Source organism: Microcaecilia unicolor, chromosome 3 (genome assembly GCF_901765095.1).
Source record: "Microcaecilia unicolor chromosome 3, aMicUni1.1, whole genome shotgun sequence".
Taxonomy (NCBI): domain Eukaryota; kingdom Metazoa; phylum Chordata; class Amphibia; order Gymnophiona; family Siphonopidae; genus Microcaecilia; species Microcaecilia unicolor.
This window is the reverse complement of record NC_044033.1, coordinates 276404068-276428770: the sequence shown is the minus strand read 5'-3', so window position 1 is coordinate 276428770 and position 24703 is coordinate 276404068. Positions and strand designations below refer to the sequence as shown.

The 24703-nt window shown below is 45.4% G+C and overlaps 1 protein-coding gene across 1 annotated transcript in view; it reads left to right on the top strand.

The window, feature by feature from the left end:
• The window catches only part of MAP3K4 (mitogen-activated protein kinase kinase kinase 4), a 540168-nt gene that overhangs the window by 399386 nt on the left and 116079 nt on the right, over nucleotides 1-24703 (top strand). The window contains 1 exon segment of the mRNA XM_030198101.1: nucleotides 22287-22387. Within this exon segment, the coding sequence (XP_030053961.1) occupies nucleotides 22287-22387 (101 nt within the window).

The following is a 24703-nucleotide window of genomic DNA, read 5'->3' as shown; positions in this document are numbered from 1 at the left end:
GAACCCCACTAACTACCCTTCTCCATTGAGAATACTGACCATTTAACCCTACTCTCTGTTTTCTATCTTTTAACCAGTTTTTAATCCACAATAGAACATTACCTCCTATCCCATGACTCTCCAATTTCCTCTGGAGTCTTTCATGAGGTACTTTGTCAAACACCTTCTCAAAATCCAGATACACAATATCAACCGGCTCCCCTTTATCCACATGTTTGTTCACCCCTTCAAAGAAATGTAGTAGATTGGTGAGGCAAGATTTCCCTTCACTAAATCCATGTTGGCTTGGTCTCATTAATCCATGCTTTTGAATATGTTCTGTAATTTTGTTCTTAATAGCAGTCTCTACCATTTTGCCCGGCACCGACGTCAGACTCACCAGTCTATAATTTCCCGGATCTCCTCTGGAACCTTTTAAAAAAATCAGCATTACATTGGCCACCCTCCAATCTTCCGGTACCATGCTCGATTTTAAGGATAAATTACATATTTCTAACAATAGCTCCGCAAGCTCATTTTTCAGTTCTATCAGTACTCTGGGATGAATACCATCCGGTCCAGGAGATTTGCTACTCTTCAGTTTGTAGAACTGCCCCCATTACATCCTCCAGGTTTACAGAGAATTCATTAAGTTTCTCTGACTCGTCAGCTTCGAAACCATTTCCAGCACTGGTATCCCACCCAAATCTTCCTCGGTGAAAAGCAAAGCAAATAATTCATTTAATCTCTCGGCTACGTCTTTGTCTTCCCTGATCACCCCTTTTACTCCTCGGTCATCTAGTGGTCCAACTGATTCTTTTGCTGGCTTCCTGCTTTTAATATACCTAAAAAAAATTTTACTATGTGTTTTTGCCTCCAACGCAATCTTTTTTTCGAAGTCCCCTCTTAGCTTTCCTTATCAGCGCTTTGCATTTGACTTGACATTCCTTATGCTGTTTCTTATTATTTTCAGTCGGTTCCTCCTTCCATTTTCTGAAGGATTTTCTTTTAGCTCTAATAGCTTCCTTCACCTCACTATTTAACCACGGAAAGAAGAGAAAACGTCAGCCAGCATGGTTAAAAGGTGAAGTAAAAAAGGCTGTTATAGCCAAAAGATTGTCCTTCAAAGAATGAAAAATGGACCCAAATGAAGAAAACAAGAAGCAACATAAGCACTGGCAAGTCAGATGTAAAGCATTAATAAAGAATGCTAAAAGAGTATATGAAGAGAAACTTGCCGCAGAGGCTAAAACTCATAGTAACAACTTTTTCAGGTTTATTAGGAGCAGAAAGCCTGCAAGGGAGTCTGTGGGACCCTTACAGTGGTGTGCTGGTAAATTTTTAACAACAGGCTCTCTCCCCGGTCCACCTCGGCGCCCCCCCTCCATCCACCACTGCCCCCCCCCCCCAAAAAAAAAATTGCAGAGCTGGCTATAGCCGGGGGGGAGGGCAATGCATTACTCTCTCCAGGAAAAAATATTAAATGATCCCAGGTTCCAATCTAATTCATGTTTGATGTGGGATAAAATGCCATAAATAAGTAAATAAATATAAACTTTTAATGTTGAGCACCTGATTCTCAAAGTGAACATATTTCAAACACTATAATGAAAATAAAATGATTTTTTTTCTACCTTTGTTGTCTGGTGACTGTTTTTCTGATCATGCTGGCCCAGTATCCGATTCTGCTGCTATCTGTCCTCTTAACTCTGTTTCCAGGGCTTCCTTTCCATTTATTTCTTTCCTTTCCTCCTTTCTTCTTCATTTCTGGTCCTCAGCTTCTGCCTATTTTCTTCATCCATGTGCAGTTTTTCTCCTCTCTTCCTTTTCCCTCATCTCATCTCCTTCCTCACTCTTCTCTCCCCTCCATCCATGTCCAGCATTTCTTCTCTCTCCCCTCCTCTCCTCTGCCCTGCATGCACCCAGATGTCCAGCAGTGACCCTCCTCTCCCCTGCCCTGCATGCACCCATGTCCAGCAGTGACCCTCCTCTCCCCTGCCCTGCACCCATGTCCAGCAGTGACCCTCCTCTCCCCTGCCCTGCATGCACCCATACCCAGCGACCCTCTCCATCCACCCATGCCCAGCAGCGACTCCCTTTTCTCCCCTGCCACCCCCTCCCGAGTTGTTGGCGAATTCTTTTCCTCCTCCCGATCTGGTCCCTCACCGCCCGCTTGTTCTTTGAGTTCTTTGGGGCAGGCAGTCTTGCCTGCCCGCTTCCAGTGCTGACTGGCCCCCACTGCCGATTCGCGCTTCAAAATGGCCGCCAAGTGTCGCTAGGCCGCCTCTGGAAGTCTCGGCGGCCATTTTTAAAGTTCGAACCAGCAGGGGAGGACAGTCAGCGCTGGAAGCGGGCAGGCAATCTGAATTCAAAAAACAAACGGGCGGTGAGGCGGATCCGGAGGGAGGGAGGAGGCAGAGCCGGCTCGTAATTTTCAACATCCGGCTCGCAAGCCGGAAGAAAATTTAATAGCTGGCTCTTGCGAGCCGGCTCCAGCACACCACTGGACCCTTAGATCATGAAGGAGCAAAAGGGGCGCTCAGGATGGACAAGGCAGTATTGTAGAAACTGAATGGATTCTTTCCTTCTGTCTTTACGGAAGAAGATGTATGAGATCTGCCTGTACCGGAATTAGTTTTCAAGGGTGACGATACAGAGGAACCGAAAGAAATCTCGGTGAACCTGGAAGATGTACTGAGCCAAATTGACAAATTAAAGAGTATTAAATCACCTGGACTGGATGGCATATATCCAAGGGTACTCAACTCAGGCATGAAATTGCTGATCTGCTGTTAATAATAAGTAACCTGTCGTTAAAATCGTCCGTAGTTCTTGAAGATTGGAGGGTGGCCAATGTGATGCCTATTTTTTTTATTAAGGGTTCTAGGGATGATCTGGGAAATTATAGACCCAGTAAGCCTGACGTTGGTGCTGGGCAAAATAGTGGAAACTATTATAAAGAATAAAATTACAGAACCCATAGACAAACATGGTTTAATGGGACAGAGCATAAGTTCAGCCGAGGGAAGTGTTGCCTCACCAATTTCCTTTATTTCTTTGAAGGCGTGAATAAACATGTGGATAAAGGTGAGCCAATTGATGTAGTGTATCTAGATTTTCAGAAGGCTTTTGATGAAGTTCCTCATGAGAAACTCCTGAGAAATTGAAGAGTCATGGAATAGGAGGCAAGGTTCTGGTGTGAATTAGGAATTGGTTATTGGACAGAAAACAGAGGGTAGAGTTAAATGGTTATTTCTCTCAGTGAAGGATGGTGGAGTGCTGCAGGCATCTATGCTGGGACCGGTACTATTTAACATATTTATAAATGATATGGAAGTTGGAACAATAAGTGAGGTGATCAAATTTGCAGATGATACAAAACTATTCAAGGGTTTTAAAACATCTGGGGACTATGAAATATTGCAGGAAGACCTTAGGAAATTGGAAGACTGGGCATCCAAAAGGCAGATAAAATTTAATGTGGACAAATGCAAGGTGATACACATTGGAAAGAATAATCTGAATCATAGTTACCTGATGCTAGGGTCCACCATGGAGGTCAGTACTCGAGAAAAAGATCTGGGTATCGTTGTAGATAATACGCTGAAATCTTCTGCTTAGTGTGCAATGGTGGCCAAAAAAGCAAATAGGATGCTAGTAATTATAGGAAAGGATGGTGAATAATATCAGTAATACTATAATGCCTTTGTATTGCTCCATGGTGCGTTCGCACCTTGAGTACTGCGTTCAGTTCTGGTCGCCGTATCTCAAAAAAGATATAGCGGAATTAGAAAAAGTTCAAAGAAGAGCGACCAAAATGATAAAGGGAATGGAACTCCTCTCGTATGAGGAAAGGCTAAAGAGGTTAGGGCTCTTCAGTTTGGAAAAGAGACGGATGAGGGGAGATATGATTGAGGTCTACAAAATCCTGAGTGGTGTAGAATGAGTAGAAGTAAATCAATTTTTTTACTCGTTCCAAAAATACAAAGACATGGCGGTTAGCTTAGCGGAGTTTTGTTAATAGGGAACATGGGAGGGAGGGTAATAGAAGGGAGGGAGGGGATGTTAAGGGGAGGGAGGAGTTGGGGAAGGATAGGGCGTAGGGGAAAGCAAATAGACGTAAACAAGATAAGGAACAAGGAAGAGAGAAAAAATGATACTATGCAGCAAAAGAGAATGTGTGGGGACTACATGATAAGAGGGGGGAACCATAGGCTGGGGTGGTTGCTCCCGGATGATAAAGAGCTTCTGTGGGTGATCCGTAGCCACCACAACACGTGAAAGATGGTTAAAATAGTGACCTGGAATGTGGGAGGCATCGGGTCGCCAGTGAAGCGCTCTAAGATATTAAAATATCTACAGAGAATCAAAGCAGATGTCGCTCTTTTACAAGAGACACACCTAAAGGAGACAGAACAGGATAAACTTAAAAAATGGTGGGTGGGAGAATGCATTGGATCGCCTGCAAAGGGGAGAAAAGGCGGAGTGGTTGTCCTCATAAGAAAAGGGGTGGTGGACAAGATTTGCGATGTAATTAAAGATCCAGAGGGAAGGTACATTTTTTGTAAGGTACTTTTGGCAAAGAGGCAGATAATACTGGGCAGTATTTATGCACCAAATCAAATGGATAAAAAATTTTATCAACAACTATTGGGGCATTTAATAGGAGAAGACTCTTCCAGATTAATTTTGGGAGGAGACTTTAATACAGTATGGGACCCGCAGATGGACAAATCTAATGCCACACAGACACCATCTCACTGGATGTCAAAAGGTCTACCGAACTTGTGTTCACTTTTGGGCCTATTGGATATCTGGAGAGTGCTCCACCCACAAGATAGAGATTACACACATATGTCCAGAGCACACAACACACAATCAAGGATAGATTACCTGCTGGTGTCACGTACATTAATGGGAGAGATACAGGATACTCAAATAGGACCTTATGCAATATCGGATCATGCAGAAGTTTGGGCGAATTGGAAACCTGGGGAGGAGGGAGGTAAAGTTAGACAGTGGACATTCCCAAGTTACTTGACCCATAATGTGGGATTTAGGGAACATTTGATGAAAACTTGGAAAGAATATAAACTTTTTAATGAGAATACAGCCTCCGACCCAATAATATTCTGGGAGGCGGCGAAAGCGGTCCTAAGAGGAGAGATCATTAGTTATGTAAGCCAATTTAAAAAAGCTAGAGACAGAGAGATACTGAGGCTAGAAAAAGAAATTGTAACATTGAGGAAAAGATATGATGGGTCTTCCAGCGCTCAACTGAAGAAAGAATTGGTATCAGCTCAAGTGGCTCTAAATACTATTATACATGAGAGAGAGATGAAGTCACAAGCTTATTATAAATTTCAATTATATAAGTATGGCAGTAAGGGGGGAAAGATGTTGGCCAGACTTATTGCCCAGAAACAGACATCGAGAAGAGTTACAACTTTAAAGGACGAGAAAGGAAAAATGTGCTTTAAAGATGTGGAAATCCAAAATATTTTTAAAACTTTCTACCAGAACTTATATGCAGAAGAACATAACTCAGGTCTTCCGAGCAATTTATATTTAGAGGGGGTGGCCCATCCGGTTCTCACTGAAAGGGAACAAAAAGTATTAAATGAACCAATAAATATTGATGAAGTACATTGGGCAATAACTAATAGCTCTCCAGGGAAAGCGCCAGGACCGGATGGGCTAAGAGTAGAATTTTACCAACTATTAGGAGAAGAAATACAGCCTGCACTGGTAGAGACTTTCAATGGGTGGGTAGAGAGAGGATTTCTTCCTAGACAACTGAACATGGCTCAAATTATTTTGCTACCCAAACCCAAACGAGATCATACCTTGCCGGAGTCATATCGACCTATTTCTCTATTGAACTGTGAAATGAAGATATTTGCCAAGATATTGGCAGGACGCATGAGCCGCGTATTACCAAATTTAGTGCAAGAGGGACAAGTGGGATTTGTCAAAGGAAGATCAGTTGCTAAAAATTTGAGGAGAATTATCACAGCGCTGGAACATGTAAAGAGGGAGTTACAACCAACCTTGATGATCAGTTTTGATGCCGAGAAGGCATTTGATCGAGTTGACTGGAACTATATGTTCGACACGCTAAATGCCTATGGCTTTGCAGGGTGGTTTGTCACAGCAATTAGAACACTATACACATCCCCGCAAGCTAGAATAACGGTCAATGATAATTGCTCGGAGGCTTTTGAAATACAAAGAGGAACTAGGCAAGGGTGTCCCCTATCGCCACTTCTTTTTGCATTATACTTAGACCCCCTGATTAGAGATATTGTGGATATGCCGGCCATAAGAGGAGTGGTGTTGGGGAAACAGGAATTCAAATTGGCTGCCTTTGCAGATGATTTATTAGTTATACTTACAAACCCAGAAGAGTCCTTACAAGCATTACTGGAAGTGTTTAAAGAATTTGGAACCTATTCTGGGTTCAAACTAAATCTGGAGAAATCAGAAGCATTGGTTAGTAATATACAGAATACAGCGACTTGGCAGGGAACGTTTCCATTGAGAAGAGCAACTAAATCGTTTCGATACTTGGGTATACAGTTGACGCCAGATGTGGTAGAATTATACTCACTTAACATTAAGATGCTGTTGACTCAGACTAGACACCAACTCGCAAGTTGGAGTCAGTTGCAGTTGTCGCTGATGGGTAGAATATGCCTAATTCGTATGGTGATCCTACCTAGATGGTTGTATGTTATGCAGACCATACCAATATGTATAATGGGTAAAGATCTGAAAACATTCACTAAGATGGTAATGCAATTTTGCTGGGCCAATAAGAAAGCTAAGATGAAACAACAGTTCATGATGGGTAACTGGCAACAGGGAGGGCTGGGATTACCAGACTTGAAGTTATACAATATGGCTTGTTTAATGCGACATGTGAGGGACTGGATATTTGGAACGACATGGTATACACCATTAGCGTTAGAACAGGAATACTTTGGTCCGTGGCGATTGGAATCCCTGATACAATTAGAAACGCCGCAGATCCCGGAGATACACAGGAATAACTTACTACTAAAATCGCTTAGGAGAGCGTGGCAATTCTTGGGGAACAGATTGAAGATGGGGAGAGGAGTAACAGAATTATTAACAATTAGAGGAAACCCAACCTTTACAGCAGGTATAGAAAACCCAGTTTTTCAGCGATGGGCAGAGAGAGGTTTGGAATGTCTGGAAGACGTACTAGATGAAAGTGGGAAAATTAAATCTTTAGATCAACTGTTGGGTGCAGATACAATTCAATGGGGTGACACATTTGCGCACTGCCAACTGAAGCATTTTATTCAGTCACTAGATCAAGGCCGATTGGAACAGAAACAGGGATTGAAGCTAAAAAAATTTTTCCTAGAGATTTCTGAAGAAGCACCATCAATTTCAGGGATACATAAGGCACTGTGGAAACATGAGAAACCCAAAAACTTTCAAAAGTTAAGAGAGCGCTGGGAGAAAGACTTAGGAGTTACACTAGTGGGATGGGATGTAGAAAGGCAACTGAAGGGGATACCGAAATTGGTCAGTGGAGCCCAGTATAGGGAATGTGCATTCCGTTTTATACACCGAGCATATATGACACCTGCACAACTAGCAAAATTCGGGGGATTGCAGACGCCCTTGTGTGTGAGATGTGGGAGAACAGATAACACATACTACCATAGTTTTTGGAGCTGCTGGAAGGTTAGAAGATTTTGGGGAAAAATAACTCATTACATATCACAACTTTTAGGCCACAAGCTGGCAGGCACATCAGTGCAGATGCTGTTAAATTTACCGGGATCATTTAGAGGTCAAATACCGGAACATAATATATTTTTACGTAAAACAACACTGTTGGCAAAGAAATGTATCTTGCAAAACTGGACGAATGACATAGGACCAGATTATTGGCACTGGCGGAACCTCACCCACCAGTTAATGATGTGGGAAGCAAAAGAAGCCAACCGTTCATTGAAAAGAAAGAACACATTTATGAAAATTTGGGGTGCTTATATAGACTCTCTATCTCATAAGGGAAGAAGTTTGGTCCTCAACACACTAAGATGTTAATAACACATATGTATCATTTTCAAATGGGGGGCGGGGAGGGGGGGTTGAGGGAGGTGGGAGGTGGGAGGGGGAGGAAAAGAAAATCTTTGGAGACAATAGCCACAAGTTGTTGTAAAAACTTTATTTGTCAAAAGTGGTTTCAATGATTGTAAAAAAGTTTCTGTTGTGTCTTCAATAAAAACGTTGAAACATAAAAAGGTTTGGATGGCTTCCTAAAGGAAAAGTCCATAGACCGTTATTAAATGGACTTGGAGAAAATCCACTATTTCTGGGATAAGCAGTATAAAATGTTTTGTACATTTTTGGGATTTTGCCGGGTATTTGTGACCTGGATTGGCCACTGTTGGAAACAGGATGCTGGGCTCGATGGACCTTTGGTCTTTCCCAGTATGGCAATATTTATGTAGTCTGCTATTGAGGCAGATATGGGAAGCAACTGCTTGTCCTGGGATTTGTAGTATGGAGTATTGCCACGATTTGGGTCTTCCAGGTACTTGTGAGGCCTCCATACTCCACAGGCACTTGCAATGTCACCAACGGGAGTCGGAGTTTCTTCCCGTTCCATAAGAATTTTTGCAACTGCCTGTTGAGCTGTTTTCGTCCCTGTGTTTCAAATACAAGGGTAAGACTTGGAAGACATACAGCCAGCGGGGTATTATTGCCATATTATATAAGGCTATTCTGCCCATTAATGACAATGGGTATCCCTGCCATACAGTTAATCTATCTTTTGTGTCCCTTAACAGCTTTTGGACATTACTATTATAAAGATGAGTTAAATTCTGTGGAATGTATACTCCTAAATATTTTAAAGATTTCCCCTCTGGCAGCACTGGTATGTCCCCTCCTCCCCTTTCAGGTAGTATACCATACATTGGAAGTGCTTGTGACTTTTGCTGGTTCAGCATAAATCCAGAGTATTTCCCATAGGATTCTATCACCTGTACCAAACTTACTAGGAGTGCTTTAATGAACCAACCCTGAAATCCCATCGTCTGAAGTGCAGGAAACAAATAATCCCAGTGCAGCTTATCAAAAGCCTTTTCTGCGTCTAGGCTTATTGCCAGGGATTGTTGCTCATATCGTTGGCATGAGGCCATTCCCAACAAGAGCCTTCGGACATTTCCAACCGTTTGTCGTCCTTAACGAAGCCCACCTGCTCTGTGCTAATTATCCGGGGTAATATCTTTGAAAGGCAATTCACCATTATTTTAGATAGCAATTTTAAATCTACGTTTATTAAGGATATTGGCCTTTATGAGTCCGGGAGTTCCTCTGCTCTGCCTGTTTTTTTTGAATAGAACAATCAAGGCTTCATTGGCATGATCCGCTACCTGTCCCCTCTGCACTGCCTGCTCATAATATAGTTTCAATGGTTTGATTAGCTTAATGTTCAACAGTTTATAGAACTCTCCTGACAGTCCATCAGGGCCGGGGGCCGAATTCAATTTTAATGACTTTATACATTCCTGTAGCTCCCTGCCCGTGATTGGACGGTTCAAGGATTCCAATTGTGGAGTTATTGTGGGTAGGTGAGCCTGTCGCAAATGCTGGTTTATTGCTCCTTCTTCGCCCTTGTTCGGAGCTGCATATATCCCCGAGAAATGGTGTCTAAGAATTTCTGCTATCTTTTGACTCGTATGGTGCAATTTCCCTTGGCTGTCCTTCAGTGCTGTAATTGCCAGGTGGTTCCCCCATGCCTTAACCATCCCTGCTAGCATTGGGCCCGTCCTGCTCCCAAATCTCTGGAGCCTATACTTATTATATAAGAGTCCCCTGGTGGCTCGCTCATGCAAGAGAGAGTTAAGCGCCACTTGCACCGCCTGCAGATTGTCTCTATTTACCCCTGTTGGTGATCTTATAACTTTCCATTTTGTTGTCCGTTGTTTCGTTTCTAAATCTATAATTGCTCTGGAAGGTTTCTTATTTCTGGCATTTACATATGCGATCACCTCGCCTCTCATCACCGCTTTTGCAGTGGCCCAGAACAGAGTGGGGTTATCCCTGTGCTGCCCATTGAATTGCTCATATTCCTCCCACTTTGCCCGAATGTGCTTTGCAAAATCTTGATTTTTATAGAGATAGGCCAGGAATCTCCATCCCCTCCCTCGCTGCTGATAGTGTTTTGGCGCCTCTAAGTCCAACCAAACCATGGCATGATCTGATATATCTGCGACCCCTATTTCTACAGAGAGCACATTTGGGAACAGGGAGCGTGCCACTAAGACATAGTCTAACCTGGAATACGCCCCATGGGCTCTTGATAAATGCGTAAAATCTTTCTGTCCCGGATGTGGAGTTCTCCAAGTGTCAACCAAGTTCAGGGCACGCATAAATGATGGTAATGTTCTAGCCCTTGGGCCTCCTCTGTGGGCCCAGCTTGGGTCTGAGCAGTCTTCCATAGGTTGCGCCACCAAATTGAAGTCTCCCATAACCATAAGCTCCAGAGATCTATACGGCCTGCACAGTTGCACCAGGTCATAATAAAAGTTTTTATCATAAGTATTGGGCCCATAAAGGGCTAACAATAATATTTCTCTGCCCTGCAGCCATATGTATAATAATACATATCTGCCCTTTGAATCAGTCATTAATAATTCCGATTTCGATACCAGCCCTTTTCGTATGAGAACAGTCACCCCTCCTCTGCAGCCCTCTGCTGGGGAGGCATAAACTTCGCCCACCCAGTTTCTTTTTAGTTTCTGATTTTCTGCTTGGGACAGGCGGGTTTCCTGAATGCATGCTATATCTGTTTGCTTCCTGCATAGCGCTGTCAACACTTTAGTGCGTTTGACAGGGGAGTTAATGCCTCCTACATTCCAGGTATTAAATCTAACCAATTTAGCCATTATGTAGCCCCTATTATATGTCTGTGCGCAAGAATCCAGTAAAGGAGGATCGAGCGCCCAGCCTCGCCCTGATCCTTTTTATTTTGTGTTGCGTGATCTTGGACCATCTGATTATGTCGTATACCGGAAATAATATTCGGAGGACAAAGTAATCCCTGTTCATTTGAATATAGTCCCTGCTTTTTCTTATCCTCCCCCACTCTACCCATTACCCTTCCTCCCTCCCTCTCTTCATCCTCCCCTATCCCCCACATTACCCTTCTCATCCCCCCGTGGAGCCTGGGAGAACATAGGTCACAGTGATGCCCCCCCCCCCCGGTCCTCCCCCCAACACTTGTGCTCTCATCATGCAGTCACAGTCATTCATATACATTTCTTATGCAGTTTCTCTAATTGAACAAGTTAACTAAACAAACATTGTCATTTAACTCCAACATTTGGGATATCCTTTGTTATATTCCTTCAGCGAACTCGGTTATTTTACTCTGGGGATTGTTTTACCCCACCAGTTCTCCCCGCTGGAAGGTAGCAGGGGTATTTGTTAATGTTTATCAAGCGCCCTTGAAAGCAGCTGTCCACTCACATGGCTTCCTCATCCTGGACCCATGAAGTGCGTTCTTAATATCAACTTTTTGTAATCCACAAGGTTCACCTATCTAGGGCGCTAGGACCTCAAATCCCGTTCTAGTCTTGATTAGATTCCATTTTTACATGCATTGCTTTTTGAAAAGCTGCTGCTTCCTTAGGTGTTGTTCCTTGCAAACGTTTCCGCGATGTCTCCAACCTCATCTCTATTCCCCTCCTCCCTCCCCTTCTCGTGTGCCCTATGGAATGCCCGCTCAGTCTGCAACAAACTTTCCTTCACCCATGATCTCTTCATCTCCCGTTCCCTTCAACTGCTCGCCCTAACTGAAACCTGGCTCACCCCTGATGACTCTGCCTCAGTCGCGGCCCTTTGTCATGGAGGCTACCTTTTCTCCCATTCTCCCCGCCCAGTTAGCCGCAGTGGCAGCGTCAGGTTACTACTCTCGCCCTCCTGCAGTTTTCAACCTCTCCTCCTACCGCAGTCTCACTGCTTCTCGTCCTTTGAAGTTCACTCCATCCGTCTATTCTACCCTGCTGCCACTCAGAGTTGCAGTCATTTACCGCCCCCCTGATTAGTCCCTCTCTTCCTTCCTTACCGACTTCGATGCCTGGCTCTCCGTCTTTCTTGAGCCCTCATCCCCATCCCTCATTCTTGGAGACTTTAACATACACACTGATAACCTATCCAAATCATACGCTTCTCAGTTCCTCACTCTAACCTCCTCCTTCAGCCTCCAACTGAGCTCCACCACCCCTATTCACCAATCTGGCCACTGTCTTGACCTTGTCCTCTCCTCTACCTGCTCACCATCCAATTTCTGCGCCTCAGCTCTTCCTGTCTCTGGCCATCATCTGATCACCTTCACACTTCATCACCCTCCCCCTCAATCCCGCCCAACACTAACCACTACTTCCAGGAATCTCCAGGCTGTCGACCCTCCCACCTTATCCTCTAGTATCTCTAATCTCCTCCCTTCCATCATGTCCTCCGAGTCTGTCGACAAGGCTGTCTCCACTTACAATGCCACTCTCTCCTCTGCTCTGGACACCCTTGCACCATCCATCTCCCGTCCCACAAGGCATACTAATCCCCAGCCCTGGCTGACCCCTTGCACCCGATACCTTCGCTCTTGTGCCCGATCGGCTGAATGCCTCTGGAGGAAATCTCGCACCCATACTGATTTCATTCACTACAAATTCATGCTATCCTCCTTCCAGTCCTCCCTATTCCTTGCCAAACAGGACTATTACACCCAATTGACTAGTTCCCTCAGCTCTAACCCTTGTCGTCTCTTCGCCACACTTAACTCCCTCCTCAAAGTGCCCTCCGCTCCCACCCCCTACCCCCTTACTCTCTCCTCAATCACTGGCTGACTACTTCCGCGACAAGGTGCAGAAGATCAACCTCGAATTCACCACCAAACCATCTCCTCCTCTTCACCCTATAACCCACTCCCTCAACCAACCAACCCAGGCCTCCTTCTCCTCTTTTCCTGATATCACCGAAGAGGAAACTGCCCATCTTCTTTCCTCCTCGAAATGCACCACCTGTTCTTCTGACCCCATCCCTACCAACTTACTTAACACCATCTCTCCTACTGTTACCCCCACCATCTGCCATATCCTCAACCTCTCTCTCTCCACGGCAATTGTCCCTGACACCATTCCTCAAAAAACCATCACTTGACCCTACCTGTCCCTCCAACAACCACCCCATTTCCCTCCTACCCTTCCTCTCCAAGATACTTAAACGCGCCGTTCACAGCCGTTGCCTTCATTTTCTCTCCTCTCATGCCATCCTTGATCCGCTTCAATCCGGCTTTCGCCCCCTACACTCGACAGAAACGGCACTATCTAAAGTCTGCAATGACCTGTTCCTTGCCAGATCCAAAGGTCGCTACTCCATCCTCATCCTCCTTGACCTATCCGCCGCTTTTGACACTGTCAGTCACAATTTACTTCTTGACACACTGTCCTCTCCTGGTTCTCCTCTTATCTCACCCATCGTACCTTCAGAGTACACTCTCATGGATTGTCCTCCACACCTATCCCGCTCTCTGTTGGAGTTCCTCAGGCATCTGTCCTTGGACCCCTTCTTTGTTCAATCTACACCTCTTCCCTGGGCTCCCTGATCTCATCGCATGGTTTCCACTATCATCTTTATGCTGACGACACCCAGCTTTATCTCTCCACACCAGACATCACTGTGGAAACCCAGGCCAAAGTATCGGCCTGCTTATCCGACATTGCTGCCTGGATGTCCAACTGCCACCTGAAACTGAACATGGCCAAGACCGAACTTATTGTCTTCCCACCCAAACCCACTTCTCCTCTCCCTCCATTCTCCATCTCAGTTGATAACACCCTCATCATCCCCGTCTCATCTGCCCGCAACCTCGGTGTCATCTCCCTCTCTTTCTCTGCGCATATCCAGCAGATAGCGAAGACCTGTTGCTTCTTCCTCTGTAACATTAGCAAAATTCGCCCTTTCCTCTCTGAGCACACCACCCGAACTCTCATCCACTCTCTCATTACCTCTCGCGTTAACTACTGCAACCTACTCCTCACTGGCCTCCCACTTAGCCATCTATCTCCCCTTCAGTCCGTTCAGAACTCGGCTGCACGTCTTATCTTCCGCCTCGACCGATATACTCATATCACCCCTCTCCTCAAGTCACTTCACTGGCTTCCGATCAGGTACCGCATACAGTTCAAGCTTCTCCTATTAACCTACAAATGCTCTCGATCTGCAGCCCCTCCTTACCTCTCTACCCTCATCTCCCCTTATGTTCCTACCCGTAACCTCCGCTCCCAAGACAAATTCCTGCTTTCAGTACCCTTCTCCACCACTGCCAACTCCAGGCTCCACCCTTTCTGCCTCGCCTCACCTCATGCTTGGAACAAACTCCCTGAACCCATACGCCAGGCCCCCTCCCTGCCATCTTCAAGTCCTTGCTCAAAGCACACCTCTTCAATGTTGCTTTCGGCACCTAACCACTACACCTCTACTCAGGAAATTTAGACTGCCCCAACTTGACATTTCGTCCTATAAATTGTAAGCTCCTTTGAGCAGGGACTGTCCTTCTTTGTTAATTTGTACAGCGCTGCGTAACCCTAGTAGCGCTCTAGAAATGTTAAGTAGTAGTAGTAGTGTTGTAAAAGCATGCCACTTTCCGTTATGAAGAATCTTAAGCGTGGCTGGGTATACCAACATAAACTTGTCCTTTCTTATACAGTGGGGGAAATAAGTATTTGATCCCTTGCTGATTTTGTAAGTTTGCCCACTGACAAAGACATGAGCAGCCCATAATTGAAGGGTAGGTTATTGGTAACAGTGAGAGATAGCACATCACAAATTAAATCCGGAAAATCACATTGTGGAAAGTATATGAATTTATTTGCATTCTGCAGAGGGAAATAAGTATTTAATCCCTCTGGCAAACAAGACCTAATACTTGGTGGCAAAACCCTTGTTGGCAAGCACAGCGGTCAGACGTCTTCTGTAGTTGATGATGAGGTTTGCACACATGTCAGGAGGAATTTTGGTCCACTCCTCTTTGCAGATCATCTCTAAATCATTAAGAGTTCTGGGCTGTCGCTTGGCAACTCGCAGCTTCAGCTCCCTCCATAAGTTTTCAATGGGATTAAGGTCTGGTGACTGGCTAGGCCACTCCATGACCCTAATGTGCTTCTTCCTGAGCCACTCCTTTGTTGCCTTGGCTGTATGTTTTGGGTCATTGTCGTGCTGGAAGACCCAGCCACGACCCATTTTTAAGGCCCTGGCGGAGGGAAGGAGGTTGTCACTCAGAATTGTACGGTACATGGCCCCATCCATTCTCCCATTGATGCGGTGAAGTAGTCCTGTGCCCTTAGCAGAGAAACACCCCCAAAACATAACATTTCCACCTCCATGCTTGACAGTGGGGACGGTGTTCTTTGGGTCATAGGCAGCATTTCTCTTCCTCCAAACACGGCGAGTTGAGTTCATGCCAAAGAGCTCAATTTTTGTCTCATCTGACCACAGCACCTTCTCCCAATCACTCTCGGCATCATCCAGGTGTTCACTGGCAAACTTCAGACGGGCCGTCACATGTGCCTTCCGGATCAGGGGGACCTTGCGGGCACTGCAGGATTGCAATCCGTTATGTCGTAATGTGTTACCAATGGTTTTCGTGGTGACAGTGGTCCCAGCTGCCTTGAGATCATTGACAAGTTCCCCCCTTGTAGTTGTAGGCTGATTTCTAACCTTCCTCATGATCAAGGATACCCCACGAGGTGAGATTTTGCGTGGAGCCCCAGATCTTTGTCGATTGACAGTCATTTTGTACTTCTTCCATTTTCTTACTATGGCACCAACAGTTGTCTCCTTCTCGCCCAGCGTCTTACTGATGGTTTTGTAGCCCATTCCAGCCTTGTGCAGGTGTATGATCTTGTCCCTGACATCCTTAGACAGCTCCTTGCTCTTGGCCATTTTGTAGAGGTTAGAGTCTGACTGATTCACTGAGTCTGTGGACAGGTGTCTTTCATACAGGTGACCATTGCCGACAGCTGTCTGTCATGCAGGTAACGAGTTGATTTGGAGCATCTACCTGGTCTGTAGGGGCCAGATCTCTTACTGGTTGGTGGGGGATCAAATACTTATTTCCCTCTGCAGAATGCAAATAAATTCATATACTTTCCACAATGTGATTTTCCGGATTTAATTTGTGATGTGCTATCTCTCACTGTTACCAATAACCTACCCTTCAATTATGGGCTGCTCATGTCTTTGTCAGTGGGCAAACTTACAAAATCAGCAAGGGATCAAATACTTATTTCCCCCACTGTATATAGCGCATTGCAAATAGGATTAAATTCTCAGCGACGCTGCTGTAATGCCCATGAATAATCCTGAAATATTTTCACTTTATGGCCATTGTAGCTGAGATTGTCCTTTCTTTGTCGTGCGCCTCGGAGAATTTCCACCTTGTGTAGAAAATTGTGAATCTTTGCTATAAATCACTCTGGGGCGCGGCACTCCTTCTTGCTTACGGCCCAGCCTATGGGCCCGCTCCAAGCAAAATTTCCCTATGCTGTCCGTCAGTGCCAACTCCGTATTGAACCAGCCTTCCAGAACCGTTGATACATTTTGATCCGGAACAGACTCCGGAAAGCCCACAAGCCTGATATTTGATCTGCGGGAGCGATTTTCCAGTTCATCTATCAACTGGCCTTGCTCCCTTACCAACTTTTGTAAGGCTTGTACTGACGACGCCATTGTTGTTTCTCGGTCCTCCGTCTCTGCCACTCAACTCTCCAGCTCTCCTGTGTGTCTCACAGTATCCTCCAATGTTTACTCCATTACGGACATTTGTTGTGTAAGAAGTGCAAATTGCGGGTCTGTCGCACTCTTTACCGCAGCTGTTATCTGCTGCAGCTGAGGTTCGCTGAACAGTGGTGGTTCGGCCCCGGGGCTCCGCGCCATCTTTGTTTCGGAGGGCCCGTGTGGTTTTATTGATTCTTTTTTCCCTGCCTTGCTTGGCATACCCGCCTCTGTGCGGACGATGAAAGAATCCATATACCAGCAAATTGCTATGCACGGTGTTTCTTTTCTATCCTTTCGCAGTTCGCGGTGTAAGGGTCGGAGAACTGGGAAGGGGCTCAGGAGGAAAACAACGTGCTGCTGCTCTCCTCTACGACATCACGTGACTCTCCCCAGAATTTATTTATAAATATGTATGATATGTAAATAACCTTTCTTGTTTGGGAGGTGAGGGAGGAGAATTTGGGAACACTAGTGATTAAAACCATTGCTATAGTAAATATCTCCATTCCACAGACAGGAGTAAGAATATGCATACATTTTACTGTGTATGTTTTGGAAACCACCTAGAATTGTGAGAAAGTGGTCTATATATTTTTTAAATAAATAAATAAAATCTGTGTTTGGGCTACTGAAATTCCACAGGCATGGATTTACATATACATCCAAGAAGATGCAAGATCTTGTAGTAAAAAACGACAGTGATTTTGTACCTAGATGGTAACTAGGATGACTATTTATGAAAATGTGTTAGTTTTACAGTTATTGTGTGTTGCAAAAATTGATGCATAGTAATTGCAAAGACTATGTAGTAGCCACAATCTGCCCTCCAGTTGCTGCACAGATAGCATGGTACGTGCATTTATGCTATCTGCATGCAGTTACCATAACCCACCATTTAAAAAAAAAAAAGTGGATTGCCCTGGTGTGTTACTGGGAGGGCAGAGTGATCCCCAGATCCGCCTGTGCCATCTCTGGCCGTGGTTCAAAATAGCAGTTCTAATTCCTAGTGGTAGTCTCAAGGAACTTCCACTAGGGGATGAAGCAGCCAAGTTAAGAGGCAGTAAATACACGAATACTATCTTCAGCGGTGACAGCACATGGGGGAGATGCTGAAAGCAAACCGAGGCAACATTTCATTTAGACTGACATTTTGCCTGAAGGCAAGCTCTTAATCGCCCTAAGGACTTCAGCAATAGTGATGGGGGTGGATAACATGTCTCGCTCAGAAGGGGCCAAAACTGGTAAAATTATCCATGTTAAAAACTGGTGAATGTCCTCATCCAAGGGGATCTGCTCCAATGTATAGAGCTGCTGATAAAAATGTAAAAATTCCCATTGAATTTTCCCGATGAGAGCAAATTTGCCCATCCCACGTTAGTATAAATGTGATAATTCTGCCAGGTCAAACACTTTAATTTGTAAACCAATATCAGAGTAGCCCAGTTATTAAATTCTTAATATTCTTGCTGTGTACGCTGCAGCTGTTCTTGAATATTGGTGAGTTCCAGAGTATGATGTTGAAGATGGGCCTTATGCAGGGCCGCAGCTTGAGCAGGTGTTGCCTGACTCCCTTTAAAGAGACCCTCCAAATGCTGAATGATCTGCCTAAGGTTGTGTTCCTTCTATTTAGTAATTTTATGAAGATGAGCTAGCAGAGAGATGACTCTACTGGCCTTTAGGCATTCCCACAATGCCCAAGGAGAGGTCTCAGGAGTATTGTTAAAGTGCAAAAACTTTTGGATCTTTATCAGGCTTTTTGTAAGTTTCTGGGTCATCTAATAGTGAATCAGGAAATCTCATGTCACCTCTGAAGCGCAAATTTTATAGGGGCATGGTCTGACCATGTATGTGAATGAATCTGTACTTCCGTAACCCGAGGGGAAAAAAAAAGCATCCTCCCTTTCCACATATCAGTGTGGGAATGTGTATCGTGTACAGCAGAATAATGAGTGTAATCACACTCTGATCCATGCAGAGCTTTCCAAATCTCCACCAACCCCCATTGAGTGATGCATCTATGCAACTGTACACTATCAGCATAGGTAATGGTGGGGACAGTGTTAACAACCGCAGGTTTAAGGGTCAAATTAAAATCCCCTCCCATTATCAGATTTCCTTCAATATGTTTAGTCTGCAAAATGGTAATTTGTTTAAAGAAATCCCCCTCTAATTCAACTATCAATAGGACATAGCCAGTGGCGTAGCTAGGGTAGTTGACACCCGGGGCCGGTCATTTTTTTAACACCCCCCCCCCCCCCCAAATCCAGTACTAGGCATACCGAGAATACAAAACACTCAGGACCTATAGAGCAATTCTACCATACCATAAACAGTAATTTGTACGAGTCACACAAGGAAAAGGAAAGCATCTTAAACACTACAGTGAGCACTAGAACATCAATTCACCTACTGTAAAACGAAAACAGACAGATTAGTACAGATCATCAATCCTGCACAGTCAGTGCCAACCGAAAGCCATGTCTTTTTCACAAACACAGATACATCCTAATCCACTATAGAATAAGTAATCATAAACCTTCTATTTAGACAAAAATTAAACTGAACACCCAAAATGCCAGACTCTGCATACAATGCAACACCACAGAAACAGAAAATGTCCCCTAGTACTGTGCAAAATATAAAGACAGCAGATGTAAATTTGAAAAAAAACTAACAAATACCAATCACCACTTTACAAATTAACAAATAGAAATAAAACAAATACAGAAAATAAAATAATACCATTTTATTGGACTAATACATTTGGCTTCCAGAGGCCAAAATCTCCTTCCTCAGGTCAATACAGTATAGTACTGTTACAGTATCCTATCCTGACCTGAGGGTTTCTTCTCTGAAAGTTAAGTCGAAATGTATTAAAATTAGTCCAATAAAAAGATTACCTTATTTACATGTTCTATTTATAAACATTTAACACAGCTACAATACTATATCCTAAAGCAAAAAAATAAAAATATATATTTTATTTACAGTTTGTTGTCTCTGGTTTCTGCTTTCCTCATCTTCTTTTCACTGTCTTCCTTTCATCCAGCATCTGTCTTCGCTCTCTGCCATCCAGTGTTTGCCCTCTCTAATGTCCCTTTCATCCACTGTCTGCCCTCTCTCTCTGCCCCTTCCATTCACTGTCTGCCCTCTCTCTCTGCCCCTTCCATTCACTGTCTGCCCTCTCTCTCTGCCCCTTCCATCCACTGTCTGCCCTCTATTTCTGCCCCTTCCATCCACCATCTGCCCCAGTCTGCCATCTCCCTCCCATCCACATCTGCCCACTATCTCTGCTCCTTCCATCCACCTTTTGCCCCAGTCTGCCCTCTTTCTCTCTCCCCCTTTCAGCCACCATCTGCCCTTTCTCTCTGCCCCTTCAATCCGTCTGCCCTCCCTCTCCCATCCATCCAGGGTCTGCCCTCCCTCACACTCCCCACTTCCATCCAGGTTCTGTCCCCTCTCTCTCTGCCCGCTCTTTTCAGCCCCCTTCATCCACCACATGCCTTGCATCCCCCTTTTTCAGCCCCAGACCCATTCTCCCACCTGCCCCAGGCATGGATCCATTTTCCCTCCTGCCCCCTTGTCAGACCCCAGTTACAGCTTCAGACCCCTTCTCCCCTCTGAGCACTCCCCTCCCCAGTCCCCTTCTCCCCTCTAAGCTCCCCCACCCTCCCCAATCCCATGCTCCCCTAAGCACCCCTCTAAGCTCACCCACCCTCCCCAATCCCCTTCTCCCCTGAGCACCCCTCTAGGCTCTCCCACCCTCCCCAATCCCCTTCTCCCCTGAGCACCCCTCTAGGCTCACTCACCCTCCCCAATTCCCTGCTCCCCTGAGCACCCCTCTAGGCTCTCCCACCCTCCCCAATCCCCTGCTCCCCTGAGCACCCCTCTAGGCTCCCCCACCCTTCCCAATCCCCTGAGCACCTCTCTAGGCTCGCTCACCCTCCCCAATCCCCTCCCCTGAGCACCCCTCTAGGCTCTCCCACCCTCCCCAATCCCCTTCTCCCCTGTGAGCTTCCCCCTCCCCCGAGCCGGTCCCGTCCTGTGCCCCCTCCGTTGAGAGCCGACAGCTCTCGTCTCCTGCCGCTACCCTGCTTTTTTTTTTTTTAATCCATTGCAGCGTTGCAGGCAGCGCTTCCCGTCTGCCCTGTGAAGGAGAAAATCGCGTCGCTGGCGTCGGGCCTTCCCTCGTTGTGTCCCGCCCTCGAGGAAATAGGAAGTTACCTCAGAAGAGGGCGGGACACAACGAGGAAAGGCCCGACGCCAGTGACGTGATTTTCTCCTTCACAGGGCAGACGGGAAGCGCTGCCTGCGTCGCTGCAATGGATTAAAAAAAAAAGCAGGGTAGCGGCAGGAGACGAGAGCTGTCGGCTCTCGACGGAGCACCCCCCCACCCGCCGACACCCGGCGCGGACTGCCCCGCCCTTGCTACGCCACTGGACATAGCTACCCTCGCTATCCAAAACACTTTTACGAATTTTCCAGGGGTAGCCACCCTTAAGAGGATATCCACCCCCACCGATTTTGGGTGAACTTGGCTGGAGGCCAGTCAAACATCGGAGTATAGCCAACTATTGAGTAAATACTCATGCATACAGAATAAATTAGGTTTTTTTTTTGTTACATTTGTACCCCGCGCTTTCCCACTCATGGCAGGCTCAATGCGGCTTACACAGGGCAATGGAGGGTTAAGTGACTTGCCCAGAGTCACAAGGAGCTGCCTGTGCCTGAAGTGGGAATCAAACTCAGTTCCTCAGTTCCCCAGGACCAAAGTCCACCACCCTATACACTAGGCCACTCCTCTACTCCACGCCCAATATAAACAGGATATTGGCCTCCAACCATTTCACCTCTTTAAAGAGCAATTTGTGCTTCATGAGCATGTTAAGACCGCTAACATTTAGAGACATACATTGCAAAAAAGACATCAGAAGTTGAAACAAATTAACAAAATCTGTATTAAGAACAGCAAAACAGAGTCCCTACAGGTTATACATAGCAAAGACTGTCTTGCTAGATGCATCTTGCTGGAATCATTACAGTAGCCCTCACCCTGATACAGAATAAAGATATCCAAACTATTAAGCAGTTTATGATCACAGAGCTTGTGTAACATTTTTCTGTATGTTTTCCTTTACTTATTTCATGATGCCTTTGTTAACATCTTCTATATCATATGTGGGCTATTCAAGGCTACAGTGGATGCACTATAACATTTTTACAGTGTAAAGGGTGTATAGTAAATGACAGCTGTAGCACTGCAATAACTTGTTTTGAAGTGATCTGATGGTTAAGAGAGTGTAATGACATCTCAGTCTGGAATTTTGATTTGGCAGTAATGCTGATTAGGAGATAAATATTTTGAGTCGATGGCATCTTGGAAATTCTGATGGTGTTTCTTTATCCAGTGTAAACTGGTGACGTGCAGGAACACCCAGCATAGAAATAAAATGGTTTTGTTTATTTTCATTGTACTATAGGGGTTCCAGTGTCCCAGAAAATGACAGGCTAGCTTCAATAGCAGCAGAGCTGCAATGTAGGCCCCCGAGTCGTCACTCAAGCCCTACTGAGGAGAAAGAAGGTAAAGCTGAAGGTTTAAAACCGGCATAACAATTTATTGGCATGTCTTTATTGATGTTAGAGTTAGGACTTTGAAATGTTTATAATGATTTTCTTACATCTTACATTTTTGTGCTGTCAGATCATGATTTGAAAATCTTTTCAATCCTATATTATACAGATAATGGGCTAAGGGAGGATAATTTCATAACTGAGGGGCTGATGCAGAAAGCTACTGTGGCACAGTTAATGAGAGCTGTACATGAATGTTAATTGAACAATGCAGAAATTGGTTTGACAAGATAGTTATGCCCTGCACCAATGTCTATCTATTGCGTGAACTATTGAAATGGTCAATTGCGATGAACTAGTCTGTCCCAATACAGAGACGATTCAAAGGGAGAAAATGTATCAGGTCTGAGGCACCATAGAAGGATTATCTTGGCCTTTGCATCAGAGTAGAAAAGCTAAAAAGCCCCTGCCCCCCAGGCCTCTCAGACCCCCCAAACCCTGGTCCTTTACCTCCTGCCACACCAACCCCCCCCCCCCCCCCCACAAAAAAACCCATCCCTAGTAGTTGGGGTGGCTCTTTCCTCCGACGTTAGGAAAAAAAATCCCTTGGTGTTTAGAGGTACCCCTCCCTCTCTCCAACCCAACCTCCAACTTAAAAAAAAAATTCCCTGGTGTCTAGCAGGAAGTTCCTTGAAAAAACAGGGGTGATGCGTGCTTGCTCCTGCGGCCATGCCCGTCATCTTGAAAAATGGCAGTATGTGACCCCACGCTGTGTATCCCAGGACTTGCCAATCATGATCAGTCTGCTATACACAAGAGAATACCACCCCCCCACCCCAAAAAAAAAGAAGGGGGTCATCTGATCAGGGGAGAAAAGTGTGCCACTAGACACCAAGGAATTTTTTTAAGAGGGGAGGGGTGAGCCACTATGCACCAGGGATTTCTTTAAGTCAGGGCAAGTTGTTTGGGTCAGGGGGAGGAAGGGAGCACAAGATTACCAGAAATTTTGGGCTAATGCAGACTGCCGGCTTATTTATTTATTATGGAGGTAAATTTTTGTGGAAAGCTTGCATTAAAAGACATATGGAGGGGCATAATCGAAAGGAGCGCCCAAGTTTTCCTGAGGACGTCATCGCAGGAAGGGGCAGGGAAACCCGTATTATCGAAACAAGATGGGTTTCTATCTTTCGTTTCGATAATACGGTCGGGGACGCCCAAATCGCAAAATTTAGGTCGACCTTAGAGATGGTCGTCCCCGATTTTTGGCGATAATGGAAACCGAGGACGCCCATCTCAGAAACGACCAAATTTAAACCATTTGGTCGTGGGTGGAGCCAACATTCGTAGTGCACTGGTCCCCCTGACATGCCAGGACACCAACCGGGCACCCTAGGGGGCACTGCAGTGGACTTCACAAATTGCTCCCAGGTGCATAGCTCCCTTACCTTGTGTGCTGAGTCCCCCAAACCCCCCCCCCCCCAAACCCCACTCCCCACAACTGTACACCACTGCCAAAGCCCTAAGGGGTGAAGGGGGGCACCTACATGTGGGTACAGTGGGTTTGTGGTGGGTTTTGAAGGGCTACCACCACAAATGTAACAGGTAGGTGGGGGGCGTGGGTCCGCCTGTCTGAGGTGCACTACACCCACTAAAACTGCTCCAGGGACCTGCATACTGCTGTCTTGGAGCTGGGTATGATATTTGAGGCTGGCATAGAGGCTGGAAAAAATATTTAAAAAATTTTTTTTTAGGGTGGGAGGGGGTTAGTGACCACTGGGGGAGTAAGGGGAGGTGATCCCCGATTCCCTCCGGTGGTCATCTGGTCATTTAGGGCACATTTTTGTGACTTGTTCGTAAGAAAAAAGGACCAGGTGAAGTCGTCCAAGTGTTCGTCAGGGACGCCCTTCTTTTTTCCATTATCGGTCGAGGACGCCCATGTGTTAGGCACGCCCCAGTCCCGCCTTCGCTACGCCTCCGTGAACTTTGGTCGTCCCTGCAACGGAAAGCAGTTGGGGACGCCCAAAATCGACTTTCGATTATGCCAATTCGAGCGGCCCTGTGAGGAGGACGCCCATCTTGCGATTTGTGTCGAAAGATGGGCGTCCTTCTCTTTCGAAAATAAGCCTGATGGTCAGCAGCTCTAATGTGCAGCTTTCTGCATTATTCTGAATGCACGTGTAAATAGTATGTGAATATTTTCCTTGTCTGGTACCAGTAAATTTGTAGACCAAAATGATGTTAATACTTCAGGTTTTTAAAATTATCCCAGGATATTTATGTGCTGTAAATTACAGTTGCCATCATAATTATTTTACACATTGTGAAG